Source organism: Cygnus atratus, chromosome 2, assembly GCF_013377495.2.
Source record: "Cygnus atratus isolate AKBS03 ecotype Queensland, Australia chromosome 2, CAtr_DNAZoo_HiC_assembly, whole genome shotgun sequence".
NCBI lineage: Eukaryota > Metazoa > Chordata > Aves > Anseriformes > Anatidae > Cygnus > Cygnus atratus.
Genome location: NC_066363.1, coordinates 33,817,938 through 33,841,232, shown reverse-complemented (window position 1 = coordinate 33,841,232; position 23,295 = coordinate 33,817,938). Strand labels below are relative to the sequence as shown.

General features: G+C 42.7%; 1 protein-coding gene across 1 annotated transcript in view; it reads left to right on the top strand.

Annotated features, from left to right (window-relative positions):
* Positions 1–9,098: 9,098 nt before the first annotated feature.
* The window catches only part of LOC118255903 (rap guanine nucleotide exchange factor 5-like), a 43,556-nt gene continuing 29,359 nt past the window's right edge, over positions 9,099–23,295 (top strand). The window contains exon 1 of the mRNA XM_050708441.1: positions 9,099–9,308. Within this exon, the coding sequence (XP_050564398.1) occupies positions 9,099–9,308 (210 nt within the window). The remainder of the gene's footprint in view (positions 9,309–23,295) is intronic.

Genomic DNA, 23,295 nt, shown 5'->3' with positions numbered 1-23,295 from the left:
ATGTGTGTGTGTGTGTGATTGTGTGTGTGTGTGTGTAGGAACCTAATCTCTGAAAGTTTTTCTCCATTGGGTGCAAATAGGAACTATCTGAAATACAGACTGGTTCTGTTCCGTTTTCCGTCACTTTTGAAATGCGTTGTGTATTTTAATTTTTTTTTTTTTTTAAATGAGATCTGATGTGCTTAGAAGTTCTCAGAGTGAGAAGTTCTCAGACACTCTCAAAGTTGGCTCAGCTTTGTGGAACTCGCAGGACAAGTTGTGTGATTTTACATGACCCATTTAGTTTTAATAACTTTGCATTCAGACAGCATTCTCACTTGCCAAAATAGAATTTTTCATGAATTACTTCATCAGTAATCAGTACTTACCGACTGGCAGCATCGGTGAAGTCTGATAGGAAGATTTTCTTAGTTTGCAGTGGAGGCCTAATATAAGTTTAGAGGGATGAGCTATATTTCATCGTGTTTTTGTCAGATTTCTTGAGGCACTTACATTCCTTTTTTTTTTTTTTTTCCCACCTCTTTCTTATTTTGTTGTATTTACTTGCTGAAAAATTGTGGGAAGAGAGACACTTGAACCTTTGAAAGATTCAAACAAGGTATTTGCTCTTCTTTTCTAGTAAGTGGAACAACCAAACAATGCTAGAAACAGAACCACTGCAAGCCAGTAAGAGTAGTTTACTTGTCCATTAGTTTATCATTACCAGAAAGCTACCTATATCTTAACTAAACACTAAGTCAGTCTTCCTGAGATAAATGCTGTTTGGCAAGAACCAGGAAGCAGAAACTTAAATGTCTAATTAAATAATTTTCTGTTTGCTTTCTTCATGTCTGTTAGGGTTTTTTCAGGATCACTGCTGAGGACAATGTTTAATGGTAAGTGTCTGGCTGTAAACGTCTGATTATGTTGAGGAGGTCACATAAATGTACTTATCACATAAATGGGGAACTAACGTATTATTCTTGATTATTGTCTTGAAGTTTTGAGTGTTAATTGTGATGTAGGGTGCTAAGCTGGCTTTCAAGTTATATTCTTCACAAATTGTGTTGCCAATGAGTAAAAATACTAGAACAAAAGGCAAGAATTGCTATTGTCTAACCACAACAGTCTAGGCTGGCTGCCATAAGAGTATTGAAGCTCTATTTCAAAAATTAATCTCAGCTACAAATTTATTAGTTTAGCCAAGTCCTCTAGTTGGCAGAATGTCTATCTTGAATTTGCTTTGATACACACTGTTGTTTGGTCTATTAGCTAAATGCATCATTAGGTAGTCTAGGAATTGCTTGACAATAAGCTAATAAGTTCAATGTCAACTTGTTAATTAGACTAATTTTATTTGGTATTTTCTTAGAAATAGCTTAACCTTTACATGACTTTATAATTTTATTTCATTACAATTACAGATATAACACTGTTTACAATGGTAGTGCTTCCAAGTCTCAGAAAACACTGTAAATGTCTTGCAGGCAGAGTACAAAAAAGGTCTTTTTTTCTGCAGCTTCAGTGACACTGAACATTTTTTTCTCATGGGCATAGAAAAATCATCTTATGTGTTTCTTGTGTGTAGGTCCAGAAAAATGCTGTGAGTTTGTTGTGAGTCTCCTCTGGCTGGTTTTGCAAGGCTGCTGATGTGGTTTTGTCAGGGGGCTGGCCTGTAGGTGTCCTCTTGTACAGTGCTGGGTGCTCCCAGGTGACCTGTGTACATTTCAGGCAGCTAAACCTGTGCACACCCCAGAGCTCAGTACTGTTGTGACATAGAAATACACCTGGCAAAATTGAAAATCATAAACATTTTCAGCCTCTGTAGCTGATGTTCTCACTGAAACCTGTCCCCCTTTACAAGCCAACATCCATAACCTTCCATGAATGGTCTTTCTGTACTGGACTAACCAGTGTACATACTAGATCACACTGGTTTGCCACCATAATTTCTTTAACTCCCTGACTCCTGCTGCCTTTTCAGAAGTTTCCAGGCATGTCTGTAAGCAGTCAGAGCCTAAAAGACTGGAGAGACCAGGTTAACCAGGACAAAGCCAATTTCTTCTTTTTTCCCGGGTGTCCTGGATGTCTCGGCATGGGGAGAGCTGTTCTGGTCCATCACCTCTCCTTCCCTGCACCATCCATCTACTGCTTCCTTGAATAGGTCATTACAAAAATGATGAAAGATTATCCCACAAGGAAGCATTTTCCCCGACGGAGAGCTGAACAGTTGGAGCTTATGGGGAATGCTAGGAGAGCTGTTGGACTGAGACTTGAGGGAACATCAAGGTGTAACTGTAGACACAGAGTTCAAAATGTCCTTTTGGGGTTCCATTCAAAAGCCACTTGTTAGACTACGGGTACACATGCACCTTGTGAGTGCTTGGCCTTCCCGAAGGTCTTACTGCCCCCCTGCTGTGCCGTAGCACTGGCAAATGTGGAGGACAAACATGATCATGGTTTGGCTGTGGACAGATATGGACAGAGCCAGGGCCATTGCCACCTCGTCCCTGACTCCTGGTCACCAGGAGTGCCCAACCTCCTCGAAGCCACCACCCACTGACACCTGACAGCAGATTTGTTGAGGTGATCCCTCCTTCTCTACCACTGCCCAAAGGGAAAGGGCAAAGCTGCCTGGATTTCTCCATAGCCTTTTTACCTCTGCTGGTGCCACTCTGTCTGTATCTGTCCACCTCCACCAGGAGGAAATGTTATCCTTAATAAAACCAAAGAAGCCTATAGGGTCATTGAGCAAACCTACAGCATCCCTTGTACAGATGCAGACTCCTGTCTGAAGCCCCATCAGAGATTTTCTGTTCCAGTCATCTGCCTCACTGTTTCCGTTCAACAGCTGCTGTGCTCTTATTCAGCAGGAAAAATCAGGCACATTTAAAAGAAAACAAAAAACAGAATACAATGCAAACAAAGTAAATTAAAGAAAATTTTTGAAGCATTTCATTACTCACAAGATGTTGTGAGATGGCCTGGTGTTTAAAATTGCAATATTATTTCTGGCAACTGGTCTCATGCAATCCTTTTGTTGATTTTTCCAGCCTCTCAAGAAACTGGAATGAAAATATTTTACTGTTATTACTGTTCCTGGGAACAACTTGTCAACAGGGACCCAGGTTAATGCAGAAAACTCAAAATATTTGGCATGTGGCTTTGTATTTTTCCTTCATCAAAGAGATTATATGGGGTGAAGGCCTGTTCACATGAAGGCAGTGAGAGATACTGACACTGTACTTAGCAAAACAAGAGAGGCCCTTGCATAAATATGTGTGCATATAAGCAAATATCCTTTTGCAAACGACAATAGAATCATGAGAAAGTCATTACTGTTACACTAAGGTAGCTGGCTCATGTGAAAGCTGAGTGGATGCTGTAGGGATGCAAATACTGTGGGAACAAGTACATATACATCACAGCTCTGTAGCAGTGCTGTGAGCAGGGGAATCAATGAAGCCTGATTTTCTATGGATTTGTGTCCTGAGGTTACAACCCTATCTGGATTTTCTAATGTCTCATACGAGGTGCTGCACTTTTTACCTCAGTGAAGCATTAACCACAGCTCTTAACTGGCTGCCTACCTTCGGAATACTTTTACGACATGAGTGTTTTTTTTTGATTTCTATACTTCTCTCAAATGTACTCAATATGGGCCTAAGCATTCAAAGATTCATAGAGGGCTGTCAGATGTACAGAGGCTGTGTCTTAAACCCAGTTTCTGCAAAATCAGGCTAAACATCCTCACTCTTACAGCTATGGAAAAGAAAGAAAGAAACAAACAAAAATAAATAAAATACAATACATGATTTTAAACATAAATATGGAATTTAAGAGCTCAAGAAGAAAAGATAAATATGCAGATTAACCATCAATCACACAGGAGATCTTCCACTGACTTTCAATGAGAATTTGGCTCCTAACTGCAATCTGTTTCTTTCAAAATTTCCTACACAATCTCTGCAGTAAATGTATGTGAAGCTTCTCACATTGGACATTAATAAATAAATAAATATCATGCATATGCTCAGGTGCCTGGGGGTAAATGAACCTGAATTTTGGTGGCAGCTGTCAGAAAAACTCCCAGCTTCCACGGGTCCATTTATAAGTGGTGGTTGTTTTTTTTGTTGTTGTTGTTGTTGTTTTTTTTTTTTTTTTTCAAATTTAAATTAAAAGGTACTGATTTGTCATTTTGAGATTTGTGTTTGGTTAAATAAAGAAAGAAATAAATAAACATTGAACAAACTCCTTTGAGAATCTTATTGGCTTTGGAGTTTAATTTTGTCCTGTAAGAGAAAGAGCAATAGCTCAATGACAACATTGTTTTGACAGAAAAGGCCAGACACGAGAGCTATAAGAGTTTTAATTTCCCTGAGGGGTCATAAGGTCCCCTGCTTCCAAGTATGCTAAAAGACAAATCAAACTGAAGAGTCGAGTCAGGTTCATTAGCTCTGACAATCACAATTACCAATGCAAACTCATTGCTCTTTTTATTCATACTAAAACAAAAGTTCGCTGTGTACCAAACAATGCTTTGGGTTGTATTTACATTAGCGTTGCCCCTGTCGCCATGGTCCGGAGATTCTTAAAAAGAATGAAACAACTAAAGTAAATGCAAGCAGATATCTCTTTAGGATTGCCAACATCTCCACACCCCAGCCACCCATTCCCGTGGACAGAGCAGTAACTGGTTCCAACCACAGCAGGGACAAACCTCATGGCTCAGGATGCTCTGGAGCTCTCTCATTTTTGAGCATTAAAGGGCTGCTAGCGGTGAGTATGGCCTGATTCCCTGTTTGATGACTGGCAGGACACAGGCTGAGCTGACATCTGAAGGCGCCTCGGGTTTTCAAACCTGAACAAGGCACTGGGGGCAGAGGGGCAGGCAGCTGGCGGTGCAGAGTGGGAGAGGGTTGGATGGTGTGGTGAAGATGTTCACAGGCCATCAAGAGAAAGCTGGGGGTTGTATAAATGCCTTTCCAGCTCTGAGTCATCCAAATCATGAAATTACTTGAAATGTTTCACCTACTCATATGTCTCCTTTATCTTTCACCTCTTCCCTCCTTTTTTATGGTTATTCTCCTGTTCTGTTGTCTTTCAAGTCACACCCTGCACTGATCTCCTGCTTCCTCATCCCCCATTCCCATTTTGGTATCTTTCCATTGCTGAATGTTATGATTTGCAGGCCTTTCACATCTCTGAAATGCAGCAAGCAGTGATTCTGAGCTGAATTCACCAAATATTTGCTCTATGTGATAACAGGGCACTAAACGAAGTGGAAATTTGCTTTCCAAAAACAAAAACGCACTTTAGAAACTAAATCAAAGACTTCCAAACAAAACATGACCCACACACATGCCATTGATGCATACGGTTCTGATAATCAATTGTTGCTATTTATATCCACAGTAAGTATGCAATACAACCAACATTTAAAACATCACTGAGATCCCACTGATCAGGTGAATGGGAGCTAGCAACTCAAAAGCCTGCAGCAAATTATTCAGAGAGGATTCCTAGTGGCCCTCAGTGATGAACAGCTTGGTTTTGAAGTCAGATGAACCAATGAAGGCTTTCCAAAGCAGAAGAGCATGTTTCAGCGAGAGGTGTCCAGCCTCCTGCAGTGCATGTTCGCAGCCTGCAATGCAGTGCTTGGATGCCCACCTGCCCACTTGTGCGGTGGGTGGAGAGGTGCACACATGCCTCAGAGGTGTTACGAGGAAAAGACTGCTGGCTTGCTTTGTGAAGAGATGGGAAGAAGAAAATGGACTCATTCTCTGCAATGGTAGAAAAGCATTGCCCCCCTCCAGCAGGAGCGACCGCCTGGGGAAGAGGAAGTGATGCTTGGCTGGTTGTACAACGGATGTTGTTGCTTTGGAAAATTTGCTTTCTTTTGAATGGCTCCTGACAGGTCAGGGAGAGCAAATATTCAGAAGACACTGCTGCAAGCAGCTGGCTCAGGATTGCTGTCTGTTGTGTGTGTTGCGTGGCTCCCTCACATCCAGCCCCTGTGCCCTGATACTCCCCAGCTCTGCTCCTGCACTGTCTGCACGGCCGTAGGCAAAAACCTAGGTGGCACCCACTGCTTGTTGTGATGGGGTCAGGAACTCACTACACGTAAAGTCCAAAGTAAGTGTTTATTATGCTTCATTACAACCTTATTATACATTATTCTTTTTGTTATTGTCCACTCAAAAAAAGATATTAAACACATACAGGCATGAAACGGCTTGTATTGTTTTCACTGCATTTCTTTTGATTGTGCTAGACCATGAAAGAAAAACAAACATCCAAAAAAAGCAGACACTCCCAGGCCCCACATCTGTTAAGCTTCAGTAGATTTGCTTAGGTCTCCAGAGTCCATCCTGTACTGATTTAAACATACATGTTCCTAAATTTATGTGAAGTCTCTTGCAAATGAGAGAACAAAACCCTATTCAGACTCTACTCTGGAAGGTATATCCATATATTCACTGAAATCAAGGTACTTTGAACACAATATTTTGGATACAACATATTGTCTTTTTTTTTTTTTTAATAAAATGGTTTGTCAAATACTTCCTGACCAGATCTAGTTTTGATCTACCGTCCCCCTTTCCTGTAAGGAAAAAGAACAGGTATCAGGCTCATTCTCCAAGCTAAATCGTCTATGACATAACAAAAAGAGTGATGTAAGGTTTAATTTTAGAAAATTCCTATCATGATCTTCCAAAAAAATGGAATAATCCAAACTAGAAATAGAAAGACCTAACTACTATCTAGTCCACTTTAGTGACCATTGTTAGTCCAAATTATGTTACCCAGTAGATTATTGTTGTAAAATGTGCTGCAGAGCATATTAATTTCTATTCAGACACTGTAGACAAGGTACACTTACCTTGCTTGGTTTTAAAACAAAACAACAAATTCTGAGCATTGGCATAATTTTATCCTTTCTTTGCATAAACAAATTACTTCTGGTTATACCTCAGTCTGTCACATTAAGTCACACTTCACTGAGTTGTCTTATTGCTGTTTGCATTATAGCAGTGCCTAAAGACTTGGACAAAGACCGTGGGCCTTTTCTGAAGCCTACAGACGAAGGATGCATTATTCTTTTGGGTGCAGATACACCTCTCCTAGTAATTACATCCTGAGCTGTGACAGAGTGGCTGCCAGGCAACACAGCTGTCAAAAACACATTGCAGGGCAGTTGGAGAGCACAAGTCAGATGAAATAATAGAAGTGTTTGGGACACGAGGGGTTGCACAGAACAGCCAGTGCTCTTCATGTTCCTCGTATCTGATTACACAGCACAGCCTTGGCTACAACATGTTTATGGCATAATCCCACTTGCCCTTTCAAAAGGGCTGGAGTTGATGTTGCAAATTGGGGCTCACAAATCTCCCTGGCATTTTGGGGTTGAGACATCTACAGGGCACTTGACCCAGTTAGAACTGTCACTGCATAGCACATTCCTGTCCCTTTTCTGTCTTTTGTGTCAGCTATAGGTTTCGTGTGATGGGCTGCGTCAGCCAGCTAAAATAGCTGAACATTTTTTACAGTTACCTTTCAGGTGAATTAGTTCTGATTTGGCTCATGTCATGGCCAGCGACTGTTGGTACTAGCAGGAAGGAGGTGGCAGCAGAATGTGGCTGGACAAAACCAGCCCTTTTCAGGAGTACCCGGAGTACTCAGCCTGCTTTGCACTGCTCATGAAGTCACATGCAGAGGATGCAGATGAACTGATTTAATGATGGATGGCTGCAGAAAGGAGTAATTCTGCTTTCCCTCACTTCCAGGTTGCTGCCTGCCCCAATCCTGCAGCTGTGTGGTCACAAGGTGGATCAATTCAGCTCTCTGGCCAATGGAAAACTCATTATTCTCTGAAGTGTAATTTTTCCACCAGATTGACCAGCTCACTAGAGTCAGATGGGTACCAGATCCAGTGTAAGGGGTGTGAGGGGAGTACAATTCTAGTGGCTGCAGGCAGGATCACCTTTTTCCAGCAGCCTGCTGTCAGGTCAGTGTAGGCAAAAGGCCAGGCTGCTGCTGTTGCGTACAGAGGACAGACAACCCAATGCCACACTGGTGCCGGGAGCGGCTGTTATGCACCTCTGCACCCTGACATGGGCTGTGCATGTCTGCACATCTTCTACTACCTCTGTGATCCCAGCTGAGTTGGTTTAAGAAGCACAAGTGAGGAAAAAAATATTTTATTTTTTTGTAAGGTTAGTTACATGGTTAAGACAGCTCCTTGTGAGGGTGGATGAGTGGTGGAGCTGGTCCCTGAGACATCTGGACCTCACAGGTGGGACAGGGGGACAGCTTTCTGCAATGTCTCCGTGAGAGTGGCTTGGCTATAATGCCATTTATTGAGACTTTTAGGCACTGGTGAATTCAACCTGGAAGAGCAGGTCAGCGTTTTTTGTAGCTCTGAGGCAGAAGATGTGTGCAAGCGGAGCCCCACCTTACACTGAGGGCTCTGAAGGACACAGACAAGAAGAGTCTGGCAGCAAGGGAGCGACACCTGCACCACCGCGAGGGATCAGGCAGGGGTGAAACACAGCGCCAGTAATTGAAGGCGCTGGGTTCTCGATGCCCGCCTCCTCCCTGCACCAAGAGTGAACGGATCGGCTTCTGGCACCGAAGGCTCCCTCCTCAGCTCTTCCAGGGATTACCTGAAGGACTGCAAGCCAGCCGCCCCCCGGGACGTGCCGCCTGCTCAGCAGCGCGGAGGCGAAGGGACGGCCACCTCGGCCACCTCGGGTACCCCGGCAGGACGTGAGGGGACCCCCTGGCCCCTCGCAGCCCACCTCCGACCCCAGCCGGTCCCAACCCGGCGCCGGACCTGAGCGCAAAGGAGTTAACAGGACTTTCTGCCTCTTCCTGCCCGCTCCTCCTCCTCCTCCTCCCCATTACCTGCACTTTATCACCGCCGGAGCCGCGGCGCGGGGCGGGGGCGGTGAAGGTGGAGGGGGGCCGGCGGCTCCCCCAGCTCCTGCCGGGGCTTTGCCGCCCGGCCGGCGGGGCCGAGGCGTGCGGGGGCCGCGGGGCTCCGCGCTCCGCTCCGCTCGGTGGGCGGGGGGCAGGCGGAGCGGGGCTGCGCGCCGTGAGCCCGGCCGGGATGCGGCATGGCTGGGGGCTCCGTGAGGATGCCGCCGCCTCCGCCGTGTGAGGCTGCGGAGCCGGCCCGCGGCTGGAGGAGCCCCGGCGGGGGAGCCCCCGACCCGCCGCCGCCGCCGCCGCCCGTGCAGCTGCGGCAGAAGCTGCGGGAGCTGCCGGCGCTGCTGCGGAGCGGGCTGACGCTGCGCAGGAAGAGCGCGGCCGCCGCCGGCCACCGGGTGAGCGGCTGAGGGAGGATGGAGGGAGGGATGCGGGGAGGAAGGGAGGGATGGAGGGAGCCCGCGGGGTGCGCCCCCGCCGCGGCCTGCCCACCGGGGCCGGCCCGTGGGGCCCGGGGCGGTGCCGTGCCCGCGGGGCCCCGGCGGGGCCGTGGGGATGCGGCGGGGGCGCTCCGCGGGGGGATGCGGGGGGTCCCCGGGCGGCGGTGACGGCCCCCTGCCGATAAACGGAGTAGCGCCCGCCGCTGCCCCCCGCGGCCGTGCTCGTCCCTCCTTCCCCTCCCGGCCTGGCAGGACTCGCGTGGGCCGGGCACGTGTGGGAGCCTCGGGGCTGAGGTCGTGGCCTCGAGCGCTCGAAGCTCGGGTGGGTTCTGGGCCCCCACTGGCAGTGAGCGGGGCCGTGGGGATGGGGGCTGCGTGGGGGATCCCCGGTGCGGGCTCATTTGGTTTGGGGAAGGCCGATGGAACGGCTTTACTGGGCTGTAAAACCAACCCGCTTGTGCTTGGAGATCTATTGGGTGGGACTGGCGTCAAGTCACCGCAAAACTTACACAAACCTGGCCTCAACCCCACCGTCTGGTAGCCGAACTGAAGGGGTTGGCGTCATCCCCACGGCCTTGGCTTCATCTGCGTGGAGAAGCGGGCGAGCTGCCGTGGGGCTGCGGTGCACCAACAGCCACCTCTGTAGGCAGCGGGGAGAAGTCTTTACGATGTGTGTCTGCACCCGAATCAACATTGCAGCACTCTACCCGTGTAAATAAATGCTTTCTCTGCACGGGGAAGTTGTGAAATCTAGCAGGGTGTGAATTTAAAATGAAACTTGCTGTGTGACTGCTTTGTTGTAAGAAGATGTATGTGTAGGGAAGATAAACAGGATTAAGATAGTACGTATTTTTACAGGAAAAGAACTATTTCTGAGCAATGTTTTGTTTCCTCAGGTGAGTTTAACCCACAGAATAAAGACTAGTCTGTATGGAGATGCCTGATGATTTTTATTGTTCGGGTTAAATTTTAATCCACTTGGCAAGAGTCCATCCAAACACAGGGCTAAGGGGATTCAGTGAATGTTACATGGCCAAGTCCTTTCTGCCCTAACAGGAAGTTTACTACAGGTGTCCATCTTCCAGAGAAGATGAGACGTTTTCTGAATTCTGCGTTGAGCTTAATTTATTCTAAAGGACCCCAGGAGAGCAGTGGAGTGAGCCCTCCTGTGAGGAGAAGAGAAGCAGTGCCCAGCAGCTGCTGGTCCCTGTGCTCATTTGGAGCAGGTCTAAAACACCATTTTAGCACAAGGGATTTGTACCACTTCAGGGAGATATCGTGCAGAGCAGGCCTAGGTTGATCATCGTGGTTACTCTTCACTGCTACCGAAAGCATTTGATAGGTGATCACTATGAGCATTTGCTCTGTAAATATTTGGAGTGGGTGAGCTAACATCTCCATGAGAAGCTTGAGTGGCTCCTGGGTCATGCAGTTCCTCAGTTGTCCTTGATGAAGCCTTGCTCCTGCCTTGCTTCCTAACAGCTGAGGTTCTGCCCTTCTGTGCTGATGTGCCCTGTTATGGGCTGGCAAATTTACTGGTGGTATCATCCGTAGGTTTGCTTTGCCCTGTGGTTCACCTTGCAAAGTTTTTCTTCACCTGTCTATCCTGACAGGAGGATAGCTGGAGAGAGTATGGCAAGTTTGTGAGCTTGCCTGGAGTCAATCCAGCAGATCTTGGATCAGTGGGCAGTGCTGCACGGAGATCCCGCGTGGCTCCAGTGGGACCTTCTGGCTGGTGGCTTAGTGCCATGTGGAGGACAGGACTGCTGTGCTCTGCCAGCTCTGGGCTTCCAGGGATTCTCCTACCTCTCCCCAGGACTCAGCTGGAATTACTCAGTGATGCAGGTCTCTAGTGGTGTGTCATGGGGTGCAGGCAGGGCTGGCAGCCCAGTAGGGGATGTCAGTGTTGCTTGTTCCCTTCTGAAACAGGGCGAACACTTGTGGTGCACGGACGATCTCTTCCACACACGTGATTCCCCAGGGAGAAGTCTGGCTCCGTTAGTAGTGCCCGTGTTGATTCCTGCCTACACCCTTCTCCACGTGCCTTTTCCCCCCAGAGATGAAATTTTAGGGGGATGGCACTTTCCATGTATTTCCACTTCATTTGGAGAATAAGTTCAACCCTGAAAATGTCAATATTTGGGACAGGGAATAGATATGTTAAATTAATAAAATAAAGCGCTTTTTTTTTTTCTTTTTTCTTTTTTTTTTTTTTTAATTATCCTTTTCCTTTTAAACCTGACTGTCAAATTGGAAAAGCCTTAAAATGAGGTTGGGAAAGGGTTGAATAAAACAAACATGCAACAAAGATTTATAATTCCACCTCAGCAAAGTATTCCAGGTTAATCCAAAGTTCATTTTCGGAGGGTTTTCTTTTGCTTGTTTATGAAATATCCATTCTTCCCCCACCCCAAAAAATTTTTTTTTAGTCTGATCTTAGTCTCTCGTGACTTTTTCTTTGTGCCTTTTTTTTTGTTTGCTCAACCACCAAGCTGAGAGTCTTATTTGTCCAGCTGGATTCATCAGGAATGTTGCTCACTTAGGTGAGCTGTTTTCAAATAAATGCTGACCAGCTGAAATTCTGGTTTGTTTAATTTCCTAGAAAAATATTATGACCTGAAGAGGGGGGGTCTCTTTCTGATGCTGACTTGCTGAGGGACCGCCTGCAGTGCAGTTTGCTTCCTCATCTATAACACAAGGATAATCTGCATGCATGCATGCTTGGAGGGCATGGATAATAAAGTATAATGGAAGTGTTAAGGGTGCTATAATTATTTTAAGGATGTACTTCACTGCATGCTGTTAGAATACTTCCTGTGGTGCAGGGGAGGGGGAGAGCGCTGAGTAGTGTACAAAAAATGGAATAAATTTTGCAAACCAGTATGGGGTGGAATAGTATTTTTTAAATCTGTTTAGGTCTCTCAGTCCTTGGCACCAGGCTGTTTGACAACTTGTGACCAGAGATGGGGATAATTGAACAATGTGGAATAAAATAGAGATAAAATAAAGCAGGCATTCTTCTCTCAGTTCAGTGAACCCCAAAACCAAAGTACAGGAGGGCGTTTTTGGCTTTCTGTGTCAGAATGTGTCCGATTTTAATACACTTGAAGAACTTTGAGGTGGAAAAGCACCTTGTAGAAAAGCTGCAGCAACCATCCTGCTTGCACTTTCCCAGGTAAATGGGAAATGTGGACCCAGGTAAACACCAATGCTCTATAGTACTCTAGTCATTTAGATAAAGCTAACCTCGAATCCCTCTGTTGGGGAAGCCCAATGCTTGTTTTAAAGCTCCTGAACTTTGCAGTGGATGTTGGCGTTGTCCTTGACTGTGGATGTTGTTAAATTAGGTCTAAGGGCAGGTCTAGCACAGATGTCTGAGATGGCATTGGAGGTTTGGTTGCAGTTTCACGGAGAGCTGAAAGAGGGGTAGGTTTTACTCCTCTTCCTCTGCTTGGTGCTTTGTTGTTTCTGCTGGATAAAATGGCAGAAAATCATCCAGTCTTTTGCTGTGTTAGTTTTATTCATATATATATATATATATATGAATATATATTTATTTATTTATTTATTTATTTATTGGTGGGGTGTGTGGATTCAGCTGGGTTCCTTGCCTAGTAGACACATTGCAACACACCAGAGCTTGTGCAGAGGCAGAGGAAGGCAACGTTATGTTGGCTCAGTGTGTCCTACGGAGCTGTTTCCCTCTGCCACATGCTTTCTGAAAATCTTTGGTAAGGAGGAGCCTTCTGTTTTTCCAGTTTGCCTCCTTGAAGCATGTGTTACGTGTACAAGCAGTAAGCATGCGTACACAAGTCATGAACTGGCCTTGCTGTCTTTTCTGGTACTCAGAAGTCAGCGGGATAGTTACCCTGCACACATACACAGACACATACACATTTTAAATGACCTCTTCTGCTTTCTAGGTTTACACTCACACACAACCAAAACAGCATTGTTATATGTGAGTGGTGTAGATGTTTTTTGTCACAGTAGTGCTGCTGGAAAATCTTCTGTACATCATGGTGCTACTCTGATACAGTGTTTCTTTGATACTGCGAAATTTTCACCATGGACCATGCTGTTTGACTTGCTTGAAACTGAAGAAACACCATGACTATTTTCTCTTCTGAGATCCTGTAATGACTTTTGTGAGGTTCCCAGAGGTCTTCAGCCAGGCATATGTTCTCAGATGCCCTTCACACTAAGAGACCCTAGCTCTGTTCTGAGTGACAGCTTTGCCCTATGTGTATATCAACATGTAAACTGGATGTAAGGCTACAGATTGAAAATAAACTAAGGAGTTAGGGTATGAAAGCTAAGAGTTTACAAGAGTTCAGGGGAGACTAGGGAAGCTCATCGAAGTTTATTGAACATAAATAATCCTCATCAGGCACAGAAAGTTCCCAAGCTGAAAATAGTTGGAGGTTTGGAGGGTATTAGAGAGATCTGTCATATATTCTGGCACTGGCAGCTGTCGTGCTATTGCAGAGAACTCTTCTTTGGCAGGGAAAAACATCAAATTATATGCAATCTGTTTTAATTAAGTGAAGTATCCTAACCCCTCTTAGCCTACATTTTCGTAAACTTTTATTTGTCTCTTGTAAGAAGCTTTCAGTTGCTTACCTCATTCAAGTTATTTTCCTTGAATCAGTTCATGCTGCAATTGGGGAAACCATAATGTTGTAAATGAGGTTTTGCTAGGACATTAGAAATCCCCTGCTGGAAATATTCAGAATTTCCAGTGCTTCTTTTCATGGTTACATTGTATTGGTAGTTCATAGTTACCCTCTGATTGAGACAAGCATACAGATTTGCCTCGTATTCAGTTAATCTCTCATCAATGACTGACATTTATAGCAGTCCATATTCTTCTTCTTTGAAGCTCTTCATCTTGTTATTGCCAGTGACCTTGTATCTCAGGCTGCTGAAGTATATCCTTCTCCTAATATTTTGGTCCTCAAAGTCACCTCATCTACCTGTATGCCATCCTGTTTACATTTGTTTTGACAACGCCTCCTGTTTTATGTGATCAACACATTTCATTAGAACATTTATCCTTGTTTGACCAGGCTTGTTAATGAGAAGGGTAGGAAAAAATTAGGAGAACAATTGCGCTGGTACCTATATTTACACGTGCTACAGATGCTTTACTTTTGGAGTTTCTCCTGCATTAAAAAGATGTGGTGTTGTGGTACTGATTGAAATCAGTGCACAGAAATAGTGAATTGGCTCAGTGAATCGAAAGTTTTACTGTCACAGCTATTATTGAAGTGGGCTGATTGATATTGGTGACATTTTGCTTTAAAGCCTGCCATAAGAGTTCTACTCAGTAGCTTAATACCCTGATCATTTTGGCAGTTATTATGGGGCTAAAAATAGTTTCAGTAAGTAGTCTTGAATTTTTTCTATTGTAATCAGGCTTATTATGTATTCCTACTAAATGTATTTGATTAAGATAACTGTCTTTCACAGTATCCTTTAGCCTGTCAGGTCTGTGACTGGTGACACATGAAATGTTGAGTAATGAGTAAAACATCTTAGCAACAGTGACCACAGTAGCTGACAGGGAATTTCAGTGTCTCTTGTGTTTATTTGCATAATAATTTGTTTCATAGTCACTGTTCAGTGAATTACTAAATTGAGAATACTTCTTAATTAGCCCATGTGTTATGACATGAGAAATTGCGCCTGGCCTTTATTAACTACAGCTGAATGAGACCTAAGGCAAGCCCATTCCTCTGCCCTACAGAGTAACCCAGGAAGCTTTGCAGAACCCAAAGTTATACTGCCTGTGGCTGCCCTGGTACTGGAGGTGCAGCTGGGAGTGTCAGGGCTGGCATTTCAGCTGCTTTCTGGCACCCCTGATGGGTGCAGGTGCTGCTGCCCACATACAGGGAAGAGGTGCCATCGTGTGGCTTTTGCTTGTGGAAGATGCGCAAAATTTCTGCTGAAGAAAATGCATCAGCTTGTTATAGGGTAGGTTTCTACCTAGTTTCCTTTCTCTGTTTTGGCCAGATTGTATCCTGGTGAGTCCCTCTTTGATCCATAGTCAGCTGCTATAAAACATGGTCTTGTCTTTAACCCCTGCTGCAAATTGAGCTCAAGCTGAAAGCACCTGGAGTAAATTTTGCCCATGCTCAGTCTTTAAGTGCTGCTTTTTTGTGTTAGTAATAAATTTTTCAGTCAGGGACTGATGAAAGTATGGATTGGTCATGCATGTTTTTGTAATTCTGGTTCAACAAGGATATCCCTACTTTTACTTTCAGCTTTGCCCCTGTTTCTGCAGGACATGGCCTGTAGATTCTCATGTGGGATGCTGCATTGTGTGGCTTGGAAAAATTTCTGTATAAAATAAGATCAGCTCAGTTGAAATTAAAAGGAAAGTATTCAAGTATTTGGAAAATTTCCATTAGTGTTGCATCTTGAAGAGAGGAAGATTTGATTTATAAGTGAGCCGACTGTCCTCTTACTTATATATTTAAACAGAACTAAACAAAATTCACTTTGTGGAATAGTATACTTTAGTTTGCTTGGTTGCAAACCTGCATTATTGGATAATCCACACTAGATTTCCTAGACAGTGAGGTGAGTGAACAAGCACAGCACTGTACAATTATGACAAACTATGTTAAGGTTTGTATTCAACTGTTGTTACTTGTGGCCCCAGTGATTTGAATGCCTTTCTGTACCGGGAGAAAATAACAAAACAAGCCGTGCATTTCATTTTTATGCTAATGAAAATGCTGAAAATAGGAGGCAATGGCTTTTTAGAAGGGGAAAATAACAGAAAAGCAGAATATGCCATCTTTTCAACATAACTCATGGAAAGCCACTGCAATAAAACAGATGTTTTATCCTTAATGTGAAATGTTACTGTAATTTTTTACATACTGGAAAGGAAGTCAATCACTTTTTATGTAAACTTATACTTAAGATTCCATATCTTTAAGATGGTTTATGTTTTCCTTTTGTGCTCATTAAACCCAGTTTTCTCAGAGAAACTTGTAAAGCTGGCCATCAAGAGGTGGAGTACTTACTGCTGCAGAGTTACTGCGCCAGTAGGCCCAAGAAGTGGACAGAGGTTGCCTACGTGGCTATATCTGAGGTGTTCCTGTCCATCCATGGTTTCTGACCTTTCCTCAGGCAGGTAATGAGCGTTGCAGTCACCGTATGAAACAATGGGGTTCAGAACATGGACTTCTGGCCTGATTCCTCCCAACTCCTCAAGATCCTAGATGGGTTATCTCCATGTTTCTGTGTTGGATCCCCAGGCCAACAGATGTTGTAGTCACTTGGGGATGGGAGACACAAGTATTGGTTGGGGCTCAGGATGGTGCTGTAGTACAGGAAATAAAATGGTGCACCCTCTAACCCTGGGCACTGTGAGACTGCCCTGTTTTCGGTAGACCTAGGGCTGTCTTAGGCAGGTTGCCCATGACCTTGCTCTGCCGAAGGTGGCTGATTGCAATTCTTCACGCACAAAACCTAAAACCTCTTTTTCCTTAAGTCTTGCAGATCTCTTAGGATCCATACACATGGATTGATTTCACTGGAGTGTTTTATGTTAGTTTTTAGTATTTGCTGCATAAATGTTATCTATGCACCACCTTTTGATTTAAATATTTTTCATTGTATCGGTGCTTTTGGCAAGAGTTTAAGGATAAAAATGAAGTCACCGAGGCTCTAAAATTAAAAGCCATGGAAGCAGGATCTGAATATTATCCTTTCAATTTTCCAGGTGTAAAAGACAGTGCCTATTCATAATTGTCATGATGTCTTTTATCTTGGTTAACTTACAGTTTGACTTGGGTTAGTCTGACCTTGTAAAATGATCTACATATGGCTGTTGTATTAAGCTATGGTCAATTATTAGTATTTAAATCCTATGGTATACTTTTTATTTTGATGAATTCCTTTTTCACGAGATATTTTCCTGGAGAGGACACAGCAGGCTAACTGATTAAAAGTCAATATATTTTTTTTATAGTGCTAAAAGAAAATATCCTGCTGATTTAGGAGAAAATCCTTCAGTGTATATAAATATATACCAGTAGAGATGCATTCATAGTATCAGTAATGATTTTTTGAGTTCAGTTTTTAGAACTGAATTAACCCAATAAATCTTAAAGTACAGAACAATTTCTAGTTTGCCCTTTTAATTGGTTGGTTATGAGGAATGAAACTTTCTTTTTCTCCCCCTTAATTTGGCTTCTGACTTGAACTCTTCACACTTACCATGCATCACCAGAACACAACAGTTGGATTTTTTTGAGCACAAATGTCTAATAATAATTTTATTTTCAAAATAATTTTATTAGTAAATATTTATTGTAATGCTAATAACTTATACATCTATAACTTAACTTCCTGATTGCTTATGCATATTTTTTAACAAATCAGAATGGAGTTGTCAATGTGTGAAAATACTTGGAATGCTACCAAAAAAGTCATGACAACACACCAAGATTAAGATGCCACAGCTTGTGTTGTGCAGTTTAGATACTCTCTCAGTAAACTGAATGCTAAGTACTCCATCCTTCTTGGATTTCTGTTCACTCTGTACATCTAATTCCTTTTCAGAAGCAGTCTGTTTCTCCATGGATTGTACTATCTAAGCAGGTAGATGCTGGAAAGATGGCATCAGATATTTGGAGAGGAAGAGAGAGGCTGTCCAGTTTTGAGAGTGCTCTTTGGTTTCCTTTGATCAAAGTGGGCTGCCTTTCTGTCCTTGCTTCCTGAATCTCCTACCGCAGCCCTTGCATGACTGTGAGACAGATGGATTGGGAGAAGTAAGGAAAGAAATAGTTCAGAGGCCAGAAGCTTCATTGATGCTTCATTATGGAGTGAGTTTTATATTTGTGTGTGCTTCATCTGCTGGTAGCTTCTCCTACTGCTGTTTTTTCTGAGCATCTCTGCAGGTTGCTTGTCAGCATTGTTACTGGGACAGTGGAACAAGCAGCACCAAGGAAAGGGCAGTGGCTGTTTGCAAAGATATTACTGTATGTATGGCAAACCATAGCCTTGCAGTAGATAGTATGGGGTCCACAGGTCAGTGATGAGGAGCAGCCAATCAGTGGAAGTACTGCATTTCTTTGAATTAAAAACAAACAGAAAATTGAGGTCCAGACCACTTTTGAGCATTAAGAGTTTTTGATGTTGCTTTGTTGGTGGAGAGGGAAGCAGAGCAGGTGTTTGGGTTTTGCTTGTTTACTTTTTTTAAGAAGTTAAGCATTTAATTGTGGTTTTCTGGCCAAGTCTGGCTTAGATAGTTACTCAGTGATCCTAAAACACTTTGTGATTTCAGTTGAATGTGGTAATTGTTTACTGTCATAGACTGCTACTGCACACTGTTAAGCAAATGGTATATTCATCCCATAGGTGAATGCACTTTGGTGATGCATAAATTGATCTTTTTAAATATGGAAAGAATGGGAGAAAAAACAATATGTATGCATGGTTGGCTCTGAAAGTCATAGGACAGCTATTTGTTTACTGGCTGGCTGAAGGAGTGAGCTGGAAGAATCCATTAGATCTGATGGGGATCCCAGCTCGTGTGCATCCCAGCGCTTTGTTGCAGTGTGTCATTTCTGCATCTCCTGAAGCCACTTGGCAGAGAAAGCAAATCTGGGGTGTGTGGGCTGCCAGGCTGCTGCTGAATCTGTGTTAAAGGATGAACTGAGGCTTGCATTGTTTGTCAAGATAGGCCAAGCTCATGGGAGATGCAAGTCCTAAATGAACAAAATCAGAATCCAGCAGTTAGCTGCCAAAGAGGAAAGGTGAGAGCACATGTATCCCGTGCTTCCAGTTTTGCCTTAACTGGTAAACTGTAACATCTGTCTGTGCCAGCGCTGAATTGCGCTCACTGTAATCATGACACAGGAATTCTGTTAAGTAGTCTTCTTCAGCACTTTGAAGAAATCACTTAAAAAAATATACTAATCCTGCTGATTTATTATAAACACATTGAAAACTTAACCAGAATTTGACTTCTGTTCACAAAGAATGGCATTAGCATGTCCAGAGATGGAGCCTAGATACTTTAAAAACTTATCCTATATGTGCCTTCATAAAACTGTAATCTGTTTTCTTGAAGAGTATTTGAAAGTGATGAAAAGACCAGTTCTCTTTATACCTCGGTATCCATGTGTATGAAAGAGATTGATAGAACTGGTCAGCCTGTTAGAGTGTAGTCATTCATAAGCTTTGTCTCTGTAATTGTCTTTGACAGCGATTGCTGGAACAAAATACATAAAATGCAAAAATAATAATGGCAGTTAAACGAGTACATCTATTTATATTTTTTTATTGTGTTCAAGAATATGAAGAAGAACATTCAACAGATATTTAATTTCTAGTTTTATCTCATTAAACAGACAGTCCCAAAACAAATGAGTTTCAGATTAGTTTTACCAAAGCTATTTATCTAATTATGGCTTTCACTGCACTTGAATGAATGGCTGCAAATCAATAGGTCTCTTAGGTTGCCAGGACATGCATTAGGACTGGTAAGTCTCCGAGCTGAATAGCAGGAGTGATGTCTCTTTTTTGTTTATTTCCATTGAGATGTCTGTTCTCAGTTCATACAGTGTATGCATTAACTGAGAATTTATCTGAAATCCTGCTTAAAAAGTCTCAGTTATTATTTGCATTTCAATGTGGTGATAAATATTTACATAATGCTGGTAGAAGTTTTATTTAAATAAAATATGATTATTTCAAAGGAAGCTAGTGTAGATATGAAATATAGTAGTGGGTCAAGATGATGGCTCATCTGATTGTACATCCACAAATTTTAAAGTTACTCTAACAGGTAACAATAGCCACAGATAAAAGTTTTTTTCTCTCTCATGCAAGTATTTGGGGCAAATGTTATATAGTCTGCCTGATATGTTGTCTTTTTCTGGACTCTAATAGCTGGAGATACCTTATATTCTGATGGTGGTTGTTACTGTGAACTGCTGTAGTTACAGCTGTTCATGTTACTCATAGAAATCCAGCCTTTTAATGAATCTGGTTGGTATTTTGGCTTCAGGCTCATCTTGAAATTCACGGTTTCAGAGCTTGAGTGAAGGGTTTGGTGATAGTGACATTACAGGGGAAGGAAAATTAGCTTTTGTTTTCTGGTGTTAATGAAAACATTTATTTTAGATTGGTTTTGAATATCCCACCTTTAATTTCAGTGACCATTTTGTTCATTTCTCCTGACTTCTGCACAGTTAGTTAAGTATTCTTTTTTACAACTGTCTTTTAAAGATAGCAATCCCAGTCTCTCTAGATGACTATCTGAAAAAAAAATCTCCTTTTCAGAGGTGTTTTTGTTACCTTGTTTTGAACTCTCTGTTTTGGCAATGTCCCCTTGAACTTGTGATGGCTTGTGCTGAATGTAATCTAGATGAGACTGCACTGCTGATTTATACACATTGTGCAGTTTTCTCCCTCTCTCCATCATGTGTGCTTTTCATCCTAAAAATTTGTTATCTTTGTAGAATTCCTGGTGGCATAGATTAGTCCTGCACTGAAATGTCTTCACAGCCATTCAGATTGCTTTCTTTACATTGATACATTTTAATTTAAAACCACAGAAGGTGTCAGCATTTTTCCATTCAGTGGGCATTTGCATTTGATGATGATGAACATAATTTAATGTGGAGTTGTCCACATACCTACCTTGATTAGGGCCACATTAAGTTGTTTATAGACTTCTGATTGCGACTGACCAAAATAATATGAGCAAAATTTGCTTATCTTGCTACTATGTTTTATTAAACAGCATTCACCCTAAGATGTAACATTGAGACATCTTCGTATTTTCCTGTTCAGAATTGTTTAATCCTGTTCTTGTCCTTCGTTACTTTGCTATTGCTTGATCAGTTACAGTATTTTGTCTCTTCAGAATCGACTGCTGTATCTTCATTAGGGGAATTCTCTGTGTTAGCATGAATCTGTGCTATCTCTTGAAGCTGAGGTACAATAGGGTATTGCTACGTAGACTGGCTCTGAACATATGAGAAAAACAGCTAATTTCATATCAGTCTTAACCTTGTTACAAAGTACTGTGTCAAAGACTCTATTGTTGTTTAAAAATAATAACAAAAGAAGACTGTGAATGGTGAAACTCCTATGACATGAATGCTTGGAAGGTGCTATGCAGACTGCTAACCAAAAACTTTGTCAAATAATCACTGAGCAGGGCTCTGCAAGAGTATGTTTTGGCTCTGCTACTATCAGTATTTTCTTTAAAAGCTGCAGTGATGGACTAGAGAATAGTGATGGACTAGAGAATATGCTTACTAATATGATTACTATGCTTACTAAGACAAAACGTCTCTGTAGTGGACTGTGGCATCTAAGCACAAAAGGTAGCTAACATAGCTACATTGCTATTAAAATTTGTGCTCTTATTAAACTTAAGGTCTTTGAAAACCCATTTGTCAAGGCTGGGGAAAAGGACCTACTTCAGTTTCTTATTAATAGCAAAACACATTACAGGAAAATTTGCGGCAGGATGATGGGAGTGGATAAGGAAATATTACATTCTTTTGTTCTGTAAATAAAATTAATTTCAAAGAAGCTATCCAGAGACAATAATTACTCTTTATAAACCTGAGTTAAAAACTGTCATATGGCATTTAAGAGGTAACAATAAGGTTAGCAAGACTTCCCAAACCAAAAACTTGCTTTATTTCTGTATTTGTTATTTACCTTGAGTTAAGGGAGAAAACTGACTGACTCTTCACTCCTTGTTGTAGCATTTTCTGGTGTTATCTGACTTTTAGAAACAAAGCTAAATACTGTGGGTCTGTAAGTCATCTTCTGTTCAGCCTGAGCCAGCTAACTCCAGTTTCAGTGTGTATGCTTGTTTCTTTATACCATGATTTTTTCCCTTGTGAGTCAGTCATTGTTATCTCTTGGCACAAATGGAGAAGTTATAAACGTCAACAAGCATGAGGCACGTGAAGAACATGCAAACAAACCTCCCATGTAATCTCCCAAACCCTGGAGTGTTCCCGTTTCTATTGCTTTGTTGTTGATGAACCCATCTGATCTTTTGATCGTATCCTGGTGGATGGAGCAGGGATGTGAATTCCAAGGCAAAAGTTTGCTTACCAGAAATGATGTCGTCGAGGCCCTGCAGCTAACTTCTGCTGTTGTGTCCAGTGCTGCTAATAGACTAGCAAAACCTGTGGGTTTCAGCATAGCAAATCCAAACCCAAGGAACACCAGGAATGTCTTGATCTCCTCTCTTCAGTGAGAGGAAAAGCGTCTTGATGAGGTGCTCACAAGATGAGGATGATGATCACATCTGTTCTGTACACAACATTTCCCAAATTCCTGCATCTTAATTTTCCATCCCTGTTCTCTTCATTCCTTGTCTCCACGTCAGAAGCATCTGTGTATGTATACCAGTACCAAGAAGGTGCTGAAACTATTTATTTTGCTAATTTCTTTTGACAACTGGGAGGTGACCAAATAGATATCATACTGCTGGCTTAGGTGAAATTGGTGAAGCCCATGTGGTTGGTGGTATTGAAACAACAACTGGTTTGAAGTCATCCCCAAAAAGCTGGTGTGGGAAAGGGTGGAGCAGTGAGCAAACTGATTAAAGATGGTGTATCTCAAAATGATGATCTCTTACAGTATGTTTGGCAGTTTGCCATCAATCTGCCCTAGCACCAGAGATTAGCTGATGGCTTAGGTGTCTCTGCTACAAAATGAGTTGGACAGGTGTCTCTGCTACAAAACTGAGGTGGACAGGCTTTTGAGATTGTCATGGTGAAAGGGCTGGAAGAGGCTAAACAGGTGTTACCTACTAGTAGGTGTAACCTACTAACACTAGTAGGTGTTACTTACTTTGGTAGGGCATGAGGCTGGCCCAGGCTCATTTGGTGAATTGATTAGGGCAAGCTGTTAAGATGTCACTGACGTCTTGGGTTTTGTTAGTGTT